Source organism: Protomyctophum bolini, assembly GCF_963924005.1.
Source record: "Protomyctophum bolini genome assembly, chromosome: 4".
In the NCBI taxonomy this organism is placed as follows: Eukaryota; Metazoa; Chordata; class Actinopteri; order Myctophiformes; family Myctophidae; genus Protomyctophum; species Protomyctophum bolini.
Window position 1 is genome coordinate 1210444 of NC_137865.1, and position 19378 is coordinate 1229821.

Sequence of the window (19378 nt, forward strand, 5' to 3'; positions counted from 1 at the left end):
TTTAGTCGTTTTACTCGACTAAATATACGATTTTAGTCGACTACATCTGCAGTTGATTTAGTCGACTAAAATGTTTTTTGGAGGGACTCGATGCCGTCGTAATGACTGAATGATTTTACACATTCTGAAAATAGCCGATCTACAGCGACACGTTGTGAGCTTGTAGATCGGCTAGTTTCAGCATGCAACCAAGAGTAAAATGACTTATAGTGGATCTCTTGTCCACTAGTACCTGCCTAACATTTTAGTCTAGTTTTTATTTGTTGACAAAATCGACAGCATATTTAGTCTTAGTTTTAGTCATCATGGCTTAGTTTTTTGGTCGTTTTTGTCAGTGGAAAAAAAGGTAGTTGACGAACATTTTTCGCCATAGTTTTAGTCGACGGAAACAACACTGTCCCGGACCCCCTGTTGAAGACCACCTGGCCTAGCAAAAGTTCCATATTGTCCATAAATGTGTCCCGTTTCAACGGCTGGCATTGTGTTTGTTTTCATAGGAAGTGTTTTTTGTGTTAAAAGTCATAGAAATAAAGGCTGGGTTGAAATTGTGCACTCTGATTCATTTAGAGTGCATGTTGCAATATTGGTTCTGTACTTAAAAGGGATACTTTAGAAACATAGCAATGATTACTGTTATAAATGTAAACTCTTGGAAAAGATTGCTTATACACCACCTTTAATGTAAACGCTTAGGGCTCCATTTTCGTCACCGCTAAACCCCTTATCCCTGAACTTCTTTGCCTTTTTTTTTTTTTACTATTTTGAAAAACATTTTTGAATAGTTCAACTAGCCAATCTACTTTGACACGTTGTGAGCTTGTAGACTGGCCATTTTAACTATTCAAAAATGTTTGGCAAAATAGTAAAAAAATGGCAGAGAGGTTTAGGGATAAGAGGTTTAGCGGTGACGAAAATGGAGCCCTTGGTTTCTGAGGGAAAGGATGTATATATATATTTAAAAAAAAAATCTTCCCACAGTAGAGCAGTTTAACTTTTTGCCGTCAGAGCATTTAGTTTATAAAGTGTTGGGCCTGTTTTGTGCACATCATGGAAATGTTCAATTCATTGAGTTCCGTCAAATGCAGAATTTATTTCACGTGTTGCGATGTGTTACTATACTACACTTAGCCGAGGTACAAAGTGGAGTTGAGGAATACAAGAAAATATATGAAACATGTGCTGTTTAATTGTATACAAAGTATAAATATAAAACATGTGCTTTTATGGTGACAAAATTGATATTTTTTAACGAATAAAGAGACCAAAGAAAATGCTTTGTTTGTTGTCAAGTTGTACAACACTGACCACAACCAGTACATCTTTATTAAAAAAAATAAAAATAAAAACATTTTAAAATGGTGAAAACAGACGATCTACAAGCTCACATGTGGCATCGCGACAGGCTTTTTGCTATTTTCACTACTTTTGTGGCACAAACAACGGCAACGGACTGACCTCATGCTTCCTTCAATGCATGAGGAGTCCAAGCCGCTTCTGTTCACCTGACGGGGGAGAGCTTCCCCTGTTGGATGTAGCGCGTGGAAGGAACGTTATTCCAACTAGTTCCTTTCCCCTCCATCCGATACTGATATCATATTTTGTGATGGGGGGGGGGGGGAAACCCAGTTCTCTTGAAAAACCCTATGTTTCTATGCCAGTGGTCCCCAAACATTTTCATGTCAAGGACCCCCAAAAATATATGTAATTGGCCGCCGACCCCCATCTAAAAATATGTTGTTCCAGGGACCAGTAACAATCTGTAACAATCATCTGTCTTGCATTTTGGTTACGTCACAATATTTGGTTTTCAACCCTCTTTTCTTTGGAGACCCTGTTTTTTTTTAGTGGTGCAACCACTCCTACAACCAGCAATGTCCGTGTACACCTACTGTATGTGTTGTTCACCTATGTATGTGACATGTATGTGATGTTAATGAGCACTAGTATATGACTTAGTACCAGTAGGGGGCGCCAGAAGCAGAGAGAGGGATAGTGCTGCAGTGTTGCCTGTTAATGAGAACTTATTCACATAAGTAATAAATGTTTGTTGCTAAACCCTATATAGATTATTTCTTTTCGACAGTAGCCTATGATGTGCATTGTCCGACAAGTTGAAAGTGGATGAAAATAAACGTTGAAAATCATGTTTGACATTGACAGGCAGTAGATTAGTAGTAAGATGACATCATCAACAGCGCCTTTATCCAAGGCGATTTACATAATATAGATTGTGCATTACATTCACCAATTCACACACCTTTACATAGATTGTGCATTACATTCACCCATTCACACACCTTTACAGAGATTGTGCATTACATTCACCCATTCACACACAGACACCTTTACATAGATTGTGCATTACATTCACCCATTCACACACATACACCTTTACATAGATTGTGCATTACATTCACCCATTCACACACATTCACACACCTTTACAGAGATTGTGCATTACATTCACCCATTCACACACCTTTACATAGACCAGGGTTCCCCAATTTATTTTCCTCAAGGGCCATATTTTGACTAGCGTACCAGGCTGGGGGCCGAGTCCGCACGCGTGAGGTCGAATTTGAAAAGGATGCCCAGTTTGACATGCATAGGCTACTGACCCCCATGCAATGCCATTTATATCTGGCACACATGCAGTGGTGGAAAATAACTAAGTACTTTTACTTATTTTCAATAGATTTTCTACACATTTTGAACTTGACATTCTGCAATATGAATACTTTTACTTTTAGTACTTTAAGTACATTTTGATGCCGATACTTTTGTACTTTTACTCAAGTACATTTCTAATCCCGTACTTTTACTTGTAATAAAGTAGTTCTAAATTGCAGTGTTGGTATACTTTCACTTAAGTAAAACAATTGAGTACTTTTCCCACCACTGGTCACATGTCCTTGTCGCTGACCAGGCAGTAGAAGTCTGTCCGCGCGGCGTAGCTGCGCGAACCCAGGTCGGACACGTCCACCTCGTAGGGCATGGGGTCAGAGGTCACGGGTACGGGTCGGGGGTCGGAGGTCATGGCCGCTACGGGCAGCGCGTGCAGCGGAGCGGCAGGCAGGACGGGAGCTCTGGAGGTCACGGAGGTCAAGGCCTTGTAGACCGGGAGACGCAGTCCTGAGGGACAAACGGTTCTCTAACGGTTAGGTTCTGGCTCAGGTTCACCTTCCTGGAAATTACTTTTTCCATCCACTGCACAACCCTGAATTACTTATGGTAATGCATCGAATACATAGAAATAGTCATCGCACACTTTCTGTGTGGAGTTTGCATGTTCTCCCCGTGTCCCCTAGGGTGGTACCCTCACAAAAAAACATGCAGTAATCCTGGTCTCTAAACTGCCTCTCCCTGGCCAGTCGGGGCGCCTGATGGAGGGGAAAGGAACTGGTTGGAATAACGTGTTCCTTCCACTCGCTACGTCCAACCAGGGAAACTCCCCCTTGTCAGGTGCAAAGGAGCAACTTGGACACTCAGGCATGAAGGCAAGGAAGCATGAGTTCAAGTCCGTTGCTCTCCTTATGTCCCCCAGATATGGGGACTAGGTTGGTGGAGGGTGTGTAGAGCCCAGGATCACATTAGATAATTGACACAGGGGTGAAAAATGGGTTCGTGGGATTAAAGAAAAAAAGAAATAGACATCAAGAATCAAAAGCAAGCTGAGAACCTAACATCGCGTCTAACAGTGGAATATCTATATTATGGAACAATGGGCTGTATTTTGCGTGTCTTAAGTACCAGGTCTTATTCCCTAACTTGAGTAAACTAAAGACCTGGAGGCGTGATCAATGCCATTTGGCTATTCTGTGGCCAAAGAGCATTGATCACGCCTCCAGGTCTTTAGTTTACTCAAGTTAGGGAATGAGACCTGGTACTTAAGACACGCAAAATACAGCCCTATGAGTGCTATATGTCTACATAAAATGCTATCTAAATGACATAAGTTGAGCCTTTGCATACGCCTGTGAGGTCGCTGAGGCTAGGGCAAGTGGTACAGCAATGTGTTTTGTCATGTCCAGAGTCTCAACACGCGCTGCTGGAAAAGGAAGATCAGCATCAATAACAAATAAATAAAGCTTGTCAGTGTACGGAGGCACACAGTGCTGTAAAATATAATAATAGATGGTTGTGTTGAGTCTCTGGACATGACAAATCACAGTGATGATTTAGGCCATGCTATCTGCTCTGGTGTTGATCCACTGACTGTGAAAACGTAACACTGCAGGTTTCAACACAGCCATCTTTTTAAGAGTACATTGTGCTTCAGTATGTTGACAAGCTTCATGGAGATGCGAATTTCCTTCCCAGCTCGATTTGGCACCTGCCCACAGAGCCGAAACTACTAGTAACCGGTGTACTGACCATGGTATTACTGTGCTTAACTGACCAGCCAACTGGCCTGACCTGAACTCCACACAGAATCTAGGTTCTATTGCCAAGAGGAAGGTGTGAGACATAAGAACTGACTGAACAATACAAATTAATTTACGCCTGCTATCAAAGCAAACCTGGGCTTCCATAACACCTCAACAGTGCCACTGGCTGATCACCTCCATGCCACGGCCCATTGATGAAATACATTTTGTTCAAAAGTAGCCCAGACCAGAAGTATTAACTGCATACATTAATATACTTTTCAGATGGTCGACATTTCTCGTTTAAAAAAAACATTTTTTTTGTGGTCTCGTAATTCATTGGAATAGGATTTTTGGATTGTCATGAGCTGTACGCCATAATCATCACGATTTAAAAAAGGGTTTTAAATACTTGCACAATTCATTTAGAATGAAAGTTTCACTTTTTTAATTATATTACGGAAGAAAATGAACTTTTACTCTCTCACACACTCATGCCAGTGTGCCAGGCAGGGGCTTGTCAACGTATTTATGATTCAGGACGCTTATCCGCTGAATTTAGTTTTTTGTATGAACGTCGTATATATATAAGCATATAAGTATGCGGACGTCTATGGCGTTCATAACAAACCAAACCGTTTGAAAATCGGATGAAAATCGAGCAAAATATTGGTTATTTAAAAAGTGCATGCCCCATAGACACATATATATATATGCCCTCAATGCCTACCATTGGGCCACACTGCAATGGATGCAAATTGCATCCATTATACTTCCAAACATGCATATTTATTTACCCAGGTCTCCAGACGGGTGGGGGTCCGCCCTACAGTCCAGGTAGTCCGGGGGTTCCAGGGTGAGGATGGGGTCCTTGTCGTCGTGGAGGAGGGTCTGGGGGTCCCCCCCGCCTCCTCCTCCTGGCCCCCCCCGGCGCTGGAGGACCCCCCTGCCTCGGGGCATGGACAGCGCCAGCTCCTTCCAGAACACCGAGGCAGGAGTCTGCAGTGCACCAATCACAAGCACAGTTAAAAAGTGTCAATTAAGTGTCAATTATCTAATGTGATCCTGGGCTCTACACACCCTCCGCCAACCTGGGGAGAGCAACGGACTTGAACTCATGCATGCTTCCTTCATGCATGAGTGTCCAAGTCGCTCCTTTACACCTGACAGGGGGGGGGGGGAGTTTCCCTGGTTGGACGTAGCGCGTGGAAGGAACACGTTATTCCAACCAGTTCCTTTCCCCTCCATCTGGCGCCCCGGCTGGCCAGGGGGAGGCAGTATAGAGACCAGGGTTACTGCATATTTTTTATGATGGTACCTACCCTAGGGGACACGGGGAGAACATGTGAGGGTGCCTACCCTAGGGGACACGGGGAGAACATGTGAGGGTGCCTACCCTAGGGGACACGGGGAGAACATGTGAGGGTACCTACCCTAGGGGACAAGGGGAGTACATGCAAAATTCCAGACAGAAAGGCCCTTTCGCCAACCCCGCCTCGGTTATGGGCACTGATGACACGGAGGAGAGGATACGCCGCCAGCGCCCACAGCGTCCCGAGCGGGAATCGAACCCAGGACCTTCTAGCTGTGAGGCGACAGCACTCCTGACTGTGTCACCGTGCCCCAAAAGTACATTTTTGAGGGGCTCCTATACTGTACACAGGTTTAATGTTTGTCTTTAGTTCAATGTTTGTTATGTAAACGCCATTGACAAAGAAGGGAAAATCTACGTCATATTGTCTCTTTGTTGTTAATGGCGTAATGTTTGTGTTTGTGTTACATCACCTAATCAACATGAGTTAGACTTTAATAATATATTAGTGCCCTTCACTTCACACAGGTGTGATTTTTTTTCTTACTAGACCGGCTGTAGAGCACCGAGTCGGTAACGATGGAAGTTGGAGATCCATGCCCCACCCGTGTCATAGCACCCGTTCCACCAATCTGTCTGTGTCCCTTTTATGCCCATATATGGAGATGTCTGTATCTGTCTCTCTGTGTCCCTTTATTCCCATATATGGAGTTGTGTCAGGCACGCCCACATATGAAGTGTGTTGCCTAATCTCAATGCGACGTCATGGAATCTACAGGTGAGGAGACAAAGGGCTGCATTTTGCGTGTCTTAAGTACCAGGTCTTATCCCCTAACTTGAGTAAACTAAAGACCTGGAGGCGTGATCAATGCCATTTGGCTATTCTGAATGGCCAAAGAGCATTGACCACGCCTCATTAGGTCCACTGACTGGCAGAGCCTGACCAGAGCCTTTTGTGGCGGCTCTGGACAACCGTGTAACGGACCGACTCGACACTGGCCACTGCACTCCGTGTGGAACGCAGTATTCTGCTGCTTCCGGAACGATGCAAGAACGCTGACCCCAAAACACACTCGCCCCGGGTCAGATCCGGCGACCTCGGAGCGGTCACCACCAAAACTATGCCTAAACCTAACCTTATTCCTAAACGAAACCCGATCAGTAAAACTATGCCTAAACCTAACCTTATTCCTAAACGTAACCCGATCAGTAAAACTATGTCTAAAACTAAACTTATTCCTAAATGTAACCTCAGTAAAACTATGTCTAAACCTAACCCTATTCCTAAACGTAACCTCAGTCAAACTATGCCTAAAACTGTTTGTGTGTGCACGTGTGCGTGACTGCGTGCGTGCATACCACAGAGTTGTGCCTCCAGGTCAGAAAGGTCAGACGGTGCTGCAGCTCTTTGAGGGTCACCTTGACCTCTGACCTCATGTGTTTGACCTGACCGTCCAATAGGATGAAGACAGGCTTCTGGACCAGTTCCAACATGTGTAGCACACCCTGTCTGAGACACAGCAACACATGTGTTAACACTATGGACCAGTTCCAACATGATACATAACAACACATGTGTTAACACTATGGGCCAGTTCCAACATGATGATACACAACACGACAACACATGTGTATGGACCAGTAGATTTGACCCCCCAATCCAACCCTTTGATGCTGAGTGCCAAGCAGGGAGGCATTGGGTCCCATTTTTACAGTCTTTGGTATGACCCGGCCGGGGATCGAACCCCGACCTCCCAGTTTCAGGGCGGACACTCTAACCACAAGGCCACTGAGCTACCATTATTGCCATTATTACTACTACTACCTGAAGTGTGTTTGACACCAATCCTGTTGCAGGTAGGCGTGAGACAGAACCACCACGAGGCGACGACACCGGCTGATGTTCATCAGCAGCTCTGCAGAGGGATCTGACACGCACGCACACACGCACGCACACACACGGATTAAAGCAAAAAATATAATCTCAATATTTTTTTATACGATCGTCATAATCATAATCAGGTCAAATTGTTCAGAAACAGTGCAAATGGAAGAGCTCGGATGTAGATCTTTGTCACTTTTCAACCCCATAGTGAGGTAGAAACATATAGAGTAGCCTTGCCGAGCCATGAGGCCCATAGGGCAGGAGCCTATCTCCTGTTTCTGTAGCTTGAGGCAGCTTGAGTATTGAGGTGATTTATGTTTGATTGATTGACTATAAGGTCACATTAACCTCTGAACAGCTGAAGCCTGATCTGCTGATGATGTGGTTTCGATCACTGTTAATTAGCAGAGCAGGGCAGAGCCAGTTCATTCAGAGAAGAGAGCTTCAGCGTGCAACAGCTAAAGTGCATTGCTGCTGCCACATGCAGATCTGCTGTTTTAAGAGTCCAGCTCATGATATCAGTTAGGTATATTATATGTATACAAGAGGTATATTTGTTTGTTTGTATATTGTAACTTGTGTTGTTCATCATTATTGTTCTCTATGAGAATACTGTATTGAATGTATGTTATGTTCATGTTTTTACTAGTTCTCACGGCATTTGGCATACGCAAATAAATGTCTGTACAACAAAAGAACGCCTTATGACATATCTATCTACAGTACCGGAGGGGGCTACACAGTGTCAGTACAGAAACCAACCTGCTCCAGGCAGTATGTCGTTGTCGTTCAGGTGCACTCGATGGCCCAGTTTATTCTCCAGGTGTGGTTTGAAGATGAAGTGAACAAACTTCCTGTCGTACTCGTTGTTCACGTAGGAGATGTAGGCGTCGTAGAGCTTCCCATCTGAAACACAGAGATGTAGGCATCAGTCAGCTTCCCATCTGAAACACACAGATGTAGGCATCAGTCAGCTTCCCCTCTGAAACACACAGATGTAGGCATCAGTCAGCTTCCCATCTGAAACACAGAGATGTAGGCCTCAGTCAGCTTCCCATCTGAAACACAGATGTAAGCAGGCATCAGTCAGCTTCCCATCTGAAACACAGAGATGTAGGCATCAGTCAGCTTCCCATCTGAAACACAGAGATGTAGGCATCAGTCAGCTTCCCATCAGAAACACAGATATGTAGGCATCAGTCAGCTTCCCATCTGAAACACAGAGATGTAGGCGTCAGTCAGCTTCCCATCTGAAACACAGAGATGTAGGCCTCAGTCAGCTTCCCATATGAAACACATATAGGCATCAGTCAGAGTTAATATTCAATAGTTCTAGCCAACCTTCATCTGCCTTTGCAATGCATATCGCCCCAGGCAGATTAAGTCCGGCCCCTCTCAATGCATATCGCCCCAGGCAGATTAAGTCTGGCCCCTCTAAATGCATATCGCCCCAGGCAGATTAAATCCGACCCCTCTCAATGCATATCGTCCCAGGCAGATTGAGTCTGGCCCCTCTCAATGCACATCACCCCAGGCAGATTAGGTCTGGCCCCTCTTCAATTGTGGGAGGACTTTACGGCCGAAGTGGTGACGAGCCAACCAGATTAATCTGGAACCAGGCTATAACCAACCAGGGCCCAGTATGAAAATATGGGGCGGGACTTTGTGGAGAAACAAATCGTACACTGAGAGGAACGAGACTAGTATCCACGCAGTAGTATTTGTATCGCTACGCGAGGACGGAAACTCCTTTTTGTGTTTTAAGCATTATGTTATGCTTATAGTAGAAAAATAGCAGATCTACAAGCTCATAGCGCAGCACCGAGTGCCACGTTACGAGCTTGTAGATCTGCTGTTTTTGAAAAATCTAATCAATATATATTCTTTCAGAGAGAATTTTTTTTACCCAAATCTTTGCTTCTGGGGAAGTCCCTGGAAGACATTTTTTTCCAGACGGGGGTCGGTGGCCAATTCACTTTTTGGGGGTCCTTGACTTGAAAAAGGTTGAGGACCATGACATACTGTAGAAACATGTTTTTTTTCAGAAAACTGTCAGAATTTAGAAGCCTTTTTTTATCGGCCTCAGGTCTAAATGGATTAATATTCTATAGTTGTACTGTAACACTTACCAACTTAGACATGAACGATTCTACAAATGTCTTCTAAATCCTGACAGTTTTCTGAAAAAACCTATGTTTCTATGTCAGTGGTTCCCAAACATTTTCATGTCGAGGACCCCCAAAAATATATGTAATTGGCCGCCGACCCCCATCTGAAAACATGTTGTTCCAGGGACCCCCCCAGAAGCAAAGATTTGAATTAAAAACGTTCGTTCTGAAAGAATATATATTCAAAGATTTGCACATTTTCGTATGTATATATACAGACTTGGGATATGACACCACCTAGCGTCGATATACGTATATATACACTAAAAACGCCGGGACTACGCTCCACACGTCCCAAACTCTTCTTCCTTCTGGCTCCAAAACTGTGGAATGCACTTCCCATTGCAGTCAGAACTGCAGCATCACTCCCAATCTTCCGCCGTAGTCTGAAACCCCACCTTTTCAGACTCCATCATGGCCCATAGCACTTACCCTAACCCCTTAGATAGCATTTCTGTAGACAGCACTTGCATTGTATGTAGTCATAGCACGTCATAGTACATATGTATAGCATAGTATAGTATATGTATAGTTTATATATGTATAGTTTCATTGATATTCCACTGTTACTTGATAATGTTTCATGATAAATGCTTTTTATGTGATGTATTCCCATGCTTTTTTTGTTCTTGCTTAATGTAAGTCCCTCTGGATTAAGAGCGTCTGCTAAATGCATACATTGTAAATTGTAAATTATATATACGGACTTGGGAAAGAAAGAATTAAAACACCAAAAGGGATTAAATAGTGGTGGTGTAAAGTCCCACCGTTGACTTGGTGTTCTCCGTAGGCGTTCCTGTACCACAGCTTGACGTCCAGGTGACACCAGGAGTACAGGACGGCGGAGACGAGCAGGCAGACGGTCAGCACCAGCGCAGCGATGACCGCGGCCGTGTGGCTCAGCTGGCCTGAAACACACACACACACACACACACACACACACACACACACACACACACACACACACACACACACACACACACACACACGTCGGTGAATACCTTCTTCATGAAGGTTGGTTAATGCTGTGTGTGTGTGTGTGTGTGTGTGTGTGTGTGTGTGTGTGTGTGTGTGTGTGTGTGTGTGTGAGAGTCACAGGTGATTCTTAACCAGCCACACATGTATCTTAACCGGCCACATATGCATCTTAACCGGCCACACATGCATCTTAACCGGCCACACATGCATCTTAACCGGCCACACATGCATCTTAACCGGCCACACATGCATCTTAACCGGCCTCACATGCATCTTAACCGGCCACACATGTCGGGAGCCATGGGTGATTCTTAACCGGCCACGCATATTGTTGTTGTTGAACTGTTGCAAGTCAGACTGTTAGTACGTCATAGTTGTAAACTTGTAATCAGTATTTATTACCGTTACTCTGCAGGGTGTAATCGATGCTGAGGTTCCTCAGCTTGCAGCTGTAGAGTCCAAAGTCTGTGTTCTCTGTGAGGCTCAGTGTCAGAGTGCTGGAGACCTGGAGACGCCCTGGACCAGGAGACCTGTTACAATATAAATGAACCAATAAGAGACCTGTTACAATATAAATGAACCAATAAGAGACCCGTTAGAGGTTTCAGCAGATGTACAAGGTCGTAAATCTGCTATTTTAATATTTTAATCGTGAAAATGTGGCGCAAATCTTTGAATATATATTCTTTCAGAGCAAACATTTTTTACTCATAATATTTTCTTCTGGGGGGTTCCTGGAACTACATATTTTCAGATGGGGGTCGGCTAGCCGTCGTTTTTATTTCCAGGGAGAGTCCACTTCAATTCGGCATAAAGTAGCGCAAACGTTGATCACTCTCTGCTGATTTCTGATCGTCTGCACCTTTGCTAAAATGACGCACACATACACACTCCTCTCTCTCTCTGTCGCTCTAATAATTAATTAGTCTCATGTCGCGCAGCTGCGTCTAGATTCTCCCGGCGGATCCTGCCAGGAGCTGCCTATGCCATAGAAAGCATAGGTGGACCCCAGGCTAGGGGTCCGTGGCCAAATGCAGATCATTCTGGGGGTCCTTGACGTGAAAAAGGTTGAGCACCACTGACATAGAAACATAGGTGTTTCAGAAAACTGTCAGGATTTAGAAGCCTTTTTTCATCGTTCAGGTCTACATGGGATAATAAAAAAAAATCCAAATGCCTGACAATTATTGATAGACTGGAGGACATAGAGCCGTTGTCCTACTCCTTTATTATTTTGATATTTAGTCGACTAAAACTAGACTAACACAAAAACATTGACTAAAATGTGACTAAAACTAAATACATTTTTATTCAAAAGACCATGACTAAACAACTAAATAAAGTCAACACTGGTCCAAAACGCACCTGGACGAGGAGTTGTGCCGGTGCACGGTGTCGTTGGCCAGCGGGCGGCCATCTTTGAGCCAGGCAAAGGTGAGGTCATCACAGGGCGGTCCTCGGGGGTCCCAGGGCAGCAGGGCATCACAGCGCAGGGTGGGGAGGGGGTCGGCCCCCCACAGGCGGGCCCACACCGTTACCGGACCGCCCGATTCCACCGGGCTCCAGGAGATCGGCGCTTTAGAACACTGAGACTCTGACAGTAGTGGGGAAAAAAGTACTCAATTATTTTACTTAGCTCATTTACCGCCGAGATCGTCTTTTGACGGCATTTTGAGGGGCCCCCTATACACAGGTGTTTGTCTTTAGTTCAATGTTTGTGTCGTGTAAACGCCATTGACAATGAAGGGGAAATTGTATGTTATGATGTGTCATTAACAATATTGTCTCTTTATTGTTAATCGCGTTTAATGTTTGCCCCGTTTGTTTTACATCACCATTACATCACCTAATCAACATGTGTTAGACTTTTATATATTAGCGCCCCTCACTTCACACAGGTGTGATTTTTTTTAAATATACATTGATTATGCGCTCGTAACACTCCGGTTCGGGTGCGATGGAAAAAATAAAACAGAAAACAAGTAAAGATTCCGCTATGGGAACAGAGTTTTATAGAATCGTAATATCTCAGATTCTTCTTCTGGTATCAAAACAAGCTTGATTTGCGCCTCATTTCTCTAAAAAACGATATGATCGCCGGTTACAAAATGTTGGCCTATGTTTTGGGTGAATTAAATAATGTCTGAAAAGGCCTCAACAACAAGGCCTTGGCACTCTGTTTTTAAGCCTTACCTCTGACGACGAGGCGGAATGTGATCCAGGCGGAGTCGTTCACCATGCATGTGTAGTTCCCCGCGTCGCGGAGGCCGAGGCTGGGGAACTCCAGGACGGCGTTCCCTTCCTGAGGATCCAAAACCTGGACAGGACCCCGGGAGGAAGACCCTGCTGCGGGCCCCTCGCGGGCGGGGAGCTGACGACAGCCTCTCGTCCAGGTCAGGCGGCCGTGGCTCTGGGCCTGCGTGGCGTCTGCGGCACAGCTGAGGCGGTACGGAGAGCCCTGCTCCGTGGCCACCACCTCCTTGGAGAAGATGCTGGCCCCGTCCATGCAGCTCTGGGCTGTTCACGCAGTGAGAGAAGACATGAAGAAAAGATGCCCCCCGTCCATACAACTGAGATATTGGCCTACAGTACCGACGAGTTCAGTAGGTGTTTTGTCGTTATTCTGTGGATTGATGACGGCTACTATTTTGACCACGACGGAGGCACGCCTCCTCAGTAAACTATAGGATCATAGAAGGCAGAGAGACAGTGTAGTGTCTCAGTAAACTATAGGATCATAGAATGCAGAGAGACAGTGTAGCGTCTCAGTAAACTATAGGATCATAGAATGTAGAGAGACAGTGTAGTGTCTCAGTAAACTATAGAATGCAGAGAGACAGTGTAGCGTCTCAGTAAACTATAGGATCATAGAATGTAGAGAGACAGTGTAGTGTCTCAGTAAACTATAGAATGCAGAGAGACAGTGTAGCGTCTCAGTAAACTATAGGATCATAGAATGCAGAGAGACAGTGCAGCGTCTCAGTAAACTATAGGATCATAGAATGCAGAGAGACAGTGTAGCGTCTCAGTAAACTATAGGATCATAGAATGCAGAGAGACAGTGTAGCGTCTCAGTAAACTATAGGATCATAGAATGCAGAGAGACAGTGTAGCGTCTCAGTAAACTATAGGATCATAGAATGTAGAGAGACAGTGTAGTGTCTCAGTAAACTATAGAATGCAGAGAGACAGTGTAGCGTCTCAGTAAACTATAGGATCATAGAATGCAGAGAGACAGTGTAGCGTCTCAGTAAACTATAGGATCATAGAATGCAGAGAGACAGTGCAGCGTCTCAGTAAACTATAGGATCATAGAATGCAGAGAGACAGTGTAGCGTCTCAGTAAACTATAGGATCATAGGCCCTCATTTATCAATCGAGTGTAAAATCTGCCACAGATTCGAGTGCAGGTTTCGTAGTACACCCACGTCGCCACGGCATTTATAAAGTGATCGCAAACAGCTGATCCTTCCTTAATTTCGTTCTGACGTTAATAAATGTGACGGCTGAAATCTATCTGGCACGCCCTATGAAATCAAGCCTCGCCCTCGTTTTTGCGACCTGAAAACGGCAATACGTTTCCTGAAACCATGGTAAAAATAGGTTTCTCCCGTGCCTTGTTGCGCCTCACCCCCCTCTCTCATACACACGCACAGACGCACAGCACGCACACGCAACTTGCAAGCTGCCCAACTAACTGGTGTGTTGTTAAATAAAAAAAAAACGAACACCTGCATGAATTAAATAAAGTTGTAGGCCTACCCTGTCTGTTTCTCCTCTCGCTTCCCTTATTGCTGCCCGCCTCACGGTCCTCACCCCCCGCACGCCACGCACGCACATATCGCAATTTGCAAGCAACTTTCACTGTGTGTTGTTAGTTGTATATTAAATTATTAAAGTATTTTTCATTTAATATACAACAAGATATATTAGTGAACGAAAACCTGAACCTGAACCATAATTAAATAACAAATAGGCACACACACGAACGGTGACACGCTGCTGTTTTGCAGGTGCTCCTCCTGTCCTGTCTGTCTGTCTCTCTCTATCACTGTGGTCCGTCCGTGACCAACTGCATGCACGTTCGACAGTCTATTTAGATTGCCTCGCAGTCGCTGCAGTGGCTGCAGGACTGTCAACTGTCAATTATATTAATGTGCAGCCAAAATATATGGTACTGGTGGTGGTGGGCTGACTGGCTGGGTTAGCCTATACCTATCGCTGATGCGGTTCCCATGCACTTGCGCTGGGCTGGCACGGCACATTTGACATTCCAGTGACACGTCAGGTTTATTAAACGAGGAGGAGATTGCATATACCGTAACTCCAGAAAGACAAGTGCTGTTGGCCTGCTGTAGATTACAGTATATAGGCTACCCATGCATGTTGGGACTCTCCGCAGCTGCATTGCAACTTGCTACTTTCCAACGTCATGGAAATATTCCAGCACAGACAGCCCAAATCCGCATGTATGCGCTCATGCAAAACACTGTTTAAATGGCTTAAATCAAGCGCGATTTTAATTGTAAAGTTGGAAAGCTCCTACAAATTTCATATGACACAAAGACACATCTTGTAGGTCTATTCCTTTTTCTTTTCTTTTTCTTTTTTTTTTTTTACATGTGTAGCCCATATACATACAGTTTTATATTAACATTTTAGGACTGAATACATATGTTTCATGCCTTTGGCAGCCTCTCAGCTGGTCAAACAATGCTGCTCTGCCGTTCTACGACAGAAAAACAAGCGTAAGCAAGCTCACGAGCAGACGTGGGATTTGAACGTTGTCAAGTTCAATTTCAAGCTTTGCCGGAAATGGTAAATGTCGAAATGTCGGCAATTTCGGCGTGCACCCATATTTTGGCGTACGCACGGTTGATAAATGAGGGCCATAGAATGCAGAGAGACAGTGTAGTGTCTCAGTAAACTATAGGATCATAGAATGCAGAGAGACAGTGTAGCGTCTCAGTAAACTATAGGATCATAGAATGCAGAGAGACAGTGCAGTGTCTCAGTAAACTATAGGATCATAGAATGCAGAGAGACAGTGTAGCGTCTCAGTAAACTATAGGATCATAGAATGCAGAGAGACAGTGCAGCGTCTCAGTAAACTATAGGATCATAGAATGCAGAGAGACAGTGTAGCGTCTCAGTAAACTATAGGATCATAGAATGCAGAGAGACAGTGTAGCGTCTCAGTAAACTATAGGATCATAGAATGCAGAGAGACAGTGCAGTGTCTTAGTAAACTATGATCAGAGGTAAACACATACATGCAGACAGACAGACAGACAGACAGACAGTGTAGGCTAGTGTCTAAGTAACCTAGGATCACTGGTAAAGCAAAAAAACAGTGTAGAAGCAGCCTGCTGGCTGTCATTGTTGACTAAACAGCACATCAGGCTGAACTGAAGACAACATGAAGGTCAACGTTGGTTTTATGCCCGGTCAGATCGTTGTTTTCTTTTTATATTATACTGTTTAGACCAGTGATTCCCAAACATTTTTATGTCAAGGACTTCCAAATGGACACTAATCAGGCCACGGGCCCCCATTTGAAGAGGTATGCCAGGGATCCCCCATAAGAGAGGATCTTTACAGCTCTAGCAGTGATTCTCAACCCGTTTAATTTCAAGGACCCCCAGTTTGACACGCAAGGGACCCCAATTTAAATGGTAAAGTTCCATTTGTACACTCTCAGAGTTACAGACCCATAAGGGCCATTTGGTTCCAAACTATCATTTAGCTGGGGACCCCCTGGAGCTCCCTCAAGGACCCCTGGGGGTCCCCGGACCCCACTTTGGGAACCACTGGTTAGACCAGTGGTCCTTGAGGGGGTTCCAGGTGGTCCCCAGCTAAATGATGGAGAGTGGCTATAACCAAATGGACCCAGCTTTAACTCTTGAGAGAATGCAATGAAACCAAATGGACCCATACAGGTCAATTGGTTTAATTTTATACTTTCTTTTTTTTAAATACAATTTTCCATCTTACGCTCTCAAGAGTTACATTATTGTTAATCGGCGGCCGACCAATATATATATATATATATATATATATATATATATATATATATATATATATGGGGATCCTTGACATGAATAAGTTTGAAAACCACTGATATAGAAACATAGGTATTAGAAAACTGTTAAGACAATTGTACTACAATCAGGTCCAAATGGTTTAAGTAGAGTAGCCTACTTCTGCCTAGCCCTGGCATAACCCCAGAATAACTTGTTAAAAAGTGCACGCAGTACATTTTCCCATGCAATAGTCACAAGTTGTGTTTGTTATTCATTAACCCAGCAGCATGCAGAGCAAAGTCCATGCAAGGGGGTGGTGGTTGTTGTTGTTGTTGTTGGCCACCAGGGGGTGCTCATGTGACTGTGGCCACGTCATTTCTGTCACCTCATGTGATTCTCATGTCCACGTCTTAATTATTTTTGCATCAAAACCGACGACCAATATCATGATCATCATACAAACATGTCAACTGTCAAGTCAGGTTCGGTTAAAAGCAATAGCAGTTATAGTTGACCCAAATAGGCTTCACAGACCGTAAAGGCCGGCTATAGTCCATTTACACCACAATAATAATAAAGCCTATATAGCCTATAATATAATTATAATTCATAAAAACAAGTCTCAACTTCTTGCTGTTCAAAACGAAGCAAAAAAAACTCTTTTTTAAGACTTAATAATCATATGAAGTGTTGAAATTATGAAAACTACACAAAAATAAATGAAAACATATTCTCTTTTTTACCCCTCGTCTGTTTAAAATAGCAAATCTACCTGCTATTTTCGGGGAAAAACAATATCGACAAATATTGGCGCAACAATCTTTACACACATGGGTCCATATGATCCACCACGGCCAAAGAAAATACATCTCGATGTGACTTGAAAATGTTTGAGAAAGACTGTCCTATAAAAGTAATTAATGAAATGAAATAAAATAAAATAAAATGCAATACAATAAGCGTTAAATATCCACTTTACCCTCGGTCATTGCGGCTGTGTAGCAGCAGCAACAGCTCCATAGTAGACCCAAGTACAGCATCACGAACACCATTCTCCTGTCAGTGCATTAATAATTAGTTACATAAATATAATGAACACACTCATTCTCTATTCATCCGAATTAAACTGAAGAAAACGTGCTTATATTAGAGTTAGAGCCGCTGCATCGCACCCCACGAACGTTTGTCTATGCCGCGGATATTTCACTTTTAACTTCTAGGCTACAGTGTTTTGCTTTTATTTTTTTCAGCAGTCACCACTGCACTAAACCTGGAAGACCTGTTTCTGGGACGGAGCCTCCTATTGGCTGAGGGGGCACTCACGTGATGCCCTGCTCGGCATCATGATTCACCTGTGTGTGTGTGTGTGTGTGTGTGTGTGTGTGTGTGTGTGTGCGTGTGTGCGTGTGCGTGTGCGTGCGTGCGTGAGGACTTTTTAAACAAACATATAATTGCAGTATTAAGTACAGTATTTGTCTCTAATATGTAGTGGATATCTTTAATAGCACACATTAAAATCACACCTGTGTGAACTTAGTGGTGCAACTCCCCTCCCCCCCTCCTCTCCTCCTCTCTCTCTCTCTCTCTCTCTCTCTCTCTCTCTCTCTCTCTCTCTCTCTCTCTCTCTCTCTCTCTCTCATTAGCAGGCAACAGTGCAGCACTAATACTATCTCTCTCTCTCTTTTTTTGGCAACAGCGCCCCTGCTGGTAGTCATAGTCATATACTGGTGCTCATGGCCACATAGGTATAGGTACATAGGTGAACACGGACATTGCTGTTCCAAAAACAACGCTTAACATGATTTGCAAACAAAAAACGAAAAATCATGAATACAATTATATTGGCAACATGTTTGTAGATTGTAGATTGTATTTTCTCTTATTTTATGAAGAGGTAGGGGAGTGCGGGGTAAAATGAGCCAGCGGGTAAGTTGAACCACCCCCTTATCTAGAAAACTTGAAAATTGTGTTGCCATGTGACCTTAAATCTAGTAAGCACATGAGGAAAGTAGAAAACATTATTTTACACAAAAAACTGTAAAACTTCGACACATCATGTAAAATGCAAAATGTACCTAGGTCTAAAATGTAATATCATACATATTGATGATGATTTGCCAATGGATAGAACCATGTGAATCATTTAGCAAATACATTGTCTGAAGTAGCTTATTCTAGTCATTGTTTTCTAAAATGGAGGCTGGGGGTAAAATTAACCAATGTCCGGGGGTAAATTGAGTCAATGGGGAATCACTATTCATATTTTTTTTATTAAAGGGTAAGACCACTTTTTGAGAGGTTTGGGTTGTTTTCTTACCTTATTATGGGCAAACTATACCATTCCATGGAGTTATTTCACTCCGTTGTGTTGTTTATTAGCAATTTAAGAAGAAAAAAATAGTCGCTCATTGACTTCCATTGTAACGGGGAAACAGCTCTCAAAGTCACTCTTTTAGCACATAAACCAACGCAACAAAAGCTGATTCTGACAGTTTATGACATCAGGAAAACTCATGCGGTTTTATTTTCGTCTTTTAAGATAGATTTATAAAGTTACTATTTTAGTCGGAGATAGACTCAAGCAGTACTGCGGCGTTCCCAACTCTCGCGGGCATAGGCGGCGGGTGCGTTTTACCTTTGGGTAG

At 43.7% G+C, this 19378-nt stretch overlaps 1 protein-coding gene across 1 annotated transcript; it reads right to left on the reverse strand.

Annotated features, from left to right (window-relative positions):
* Window positions 1-2691: 2691 nt before the first annotated feature.
* Window positions 2692-17956, reverse strand: sigirr (single immunoglobulin and toll-interleukin 1 receptor (TIR) domain). The gene is made up of 10 exons (XM_080761626.1): window positions 17713-17956; window positions 12904-13227; window positions 12076-12304; window positions 11113-11240; window positions 10500-10640; window positions 8327-8470; window positions 7505-7607; window positions 7039-7189; window positions 5165-5366; window positions 2692-3132 (listed from the first exon to the last, which is right to left on the reverse strand). The coding sequence occupies exons 1-10, from the start codon at window positions 17783-17785 to the stop codon at window positions 2903-2905; spliced, it is 1725 nt and encodes a 574-aa protein (XP_080617752.1). The 5' UTR covers window positions 17786-17956; the 3' UTR covers window positions 2692-2902.
* Between the last annotated feature and the right edge of the window lie 1422 nt (window positions 17957-19378).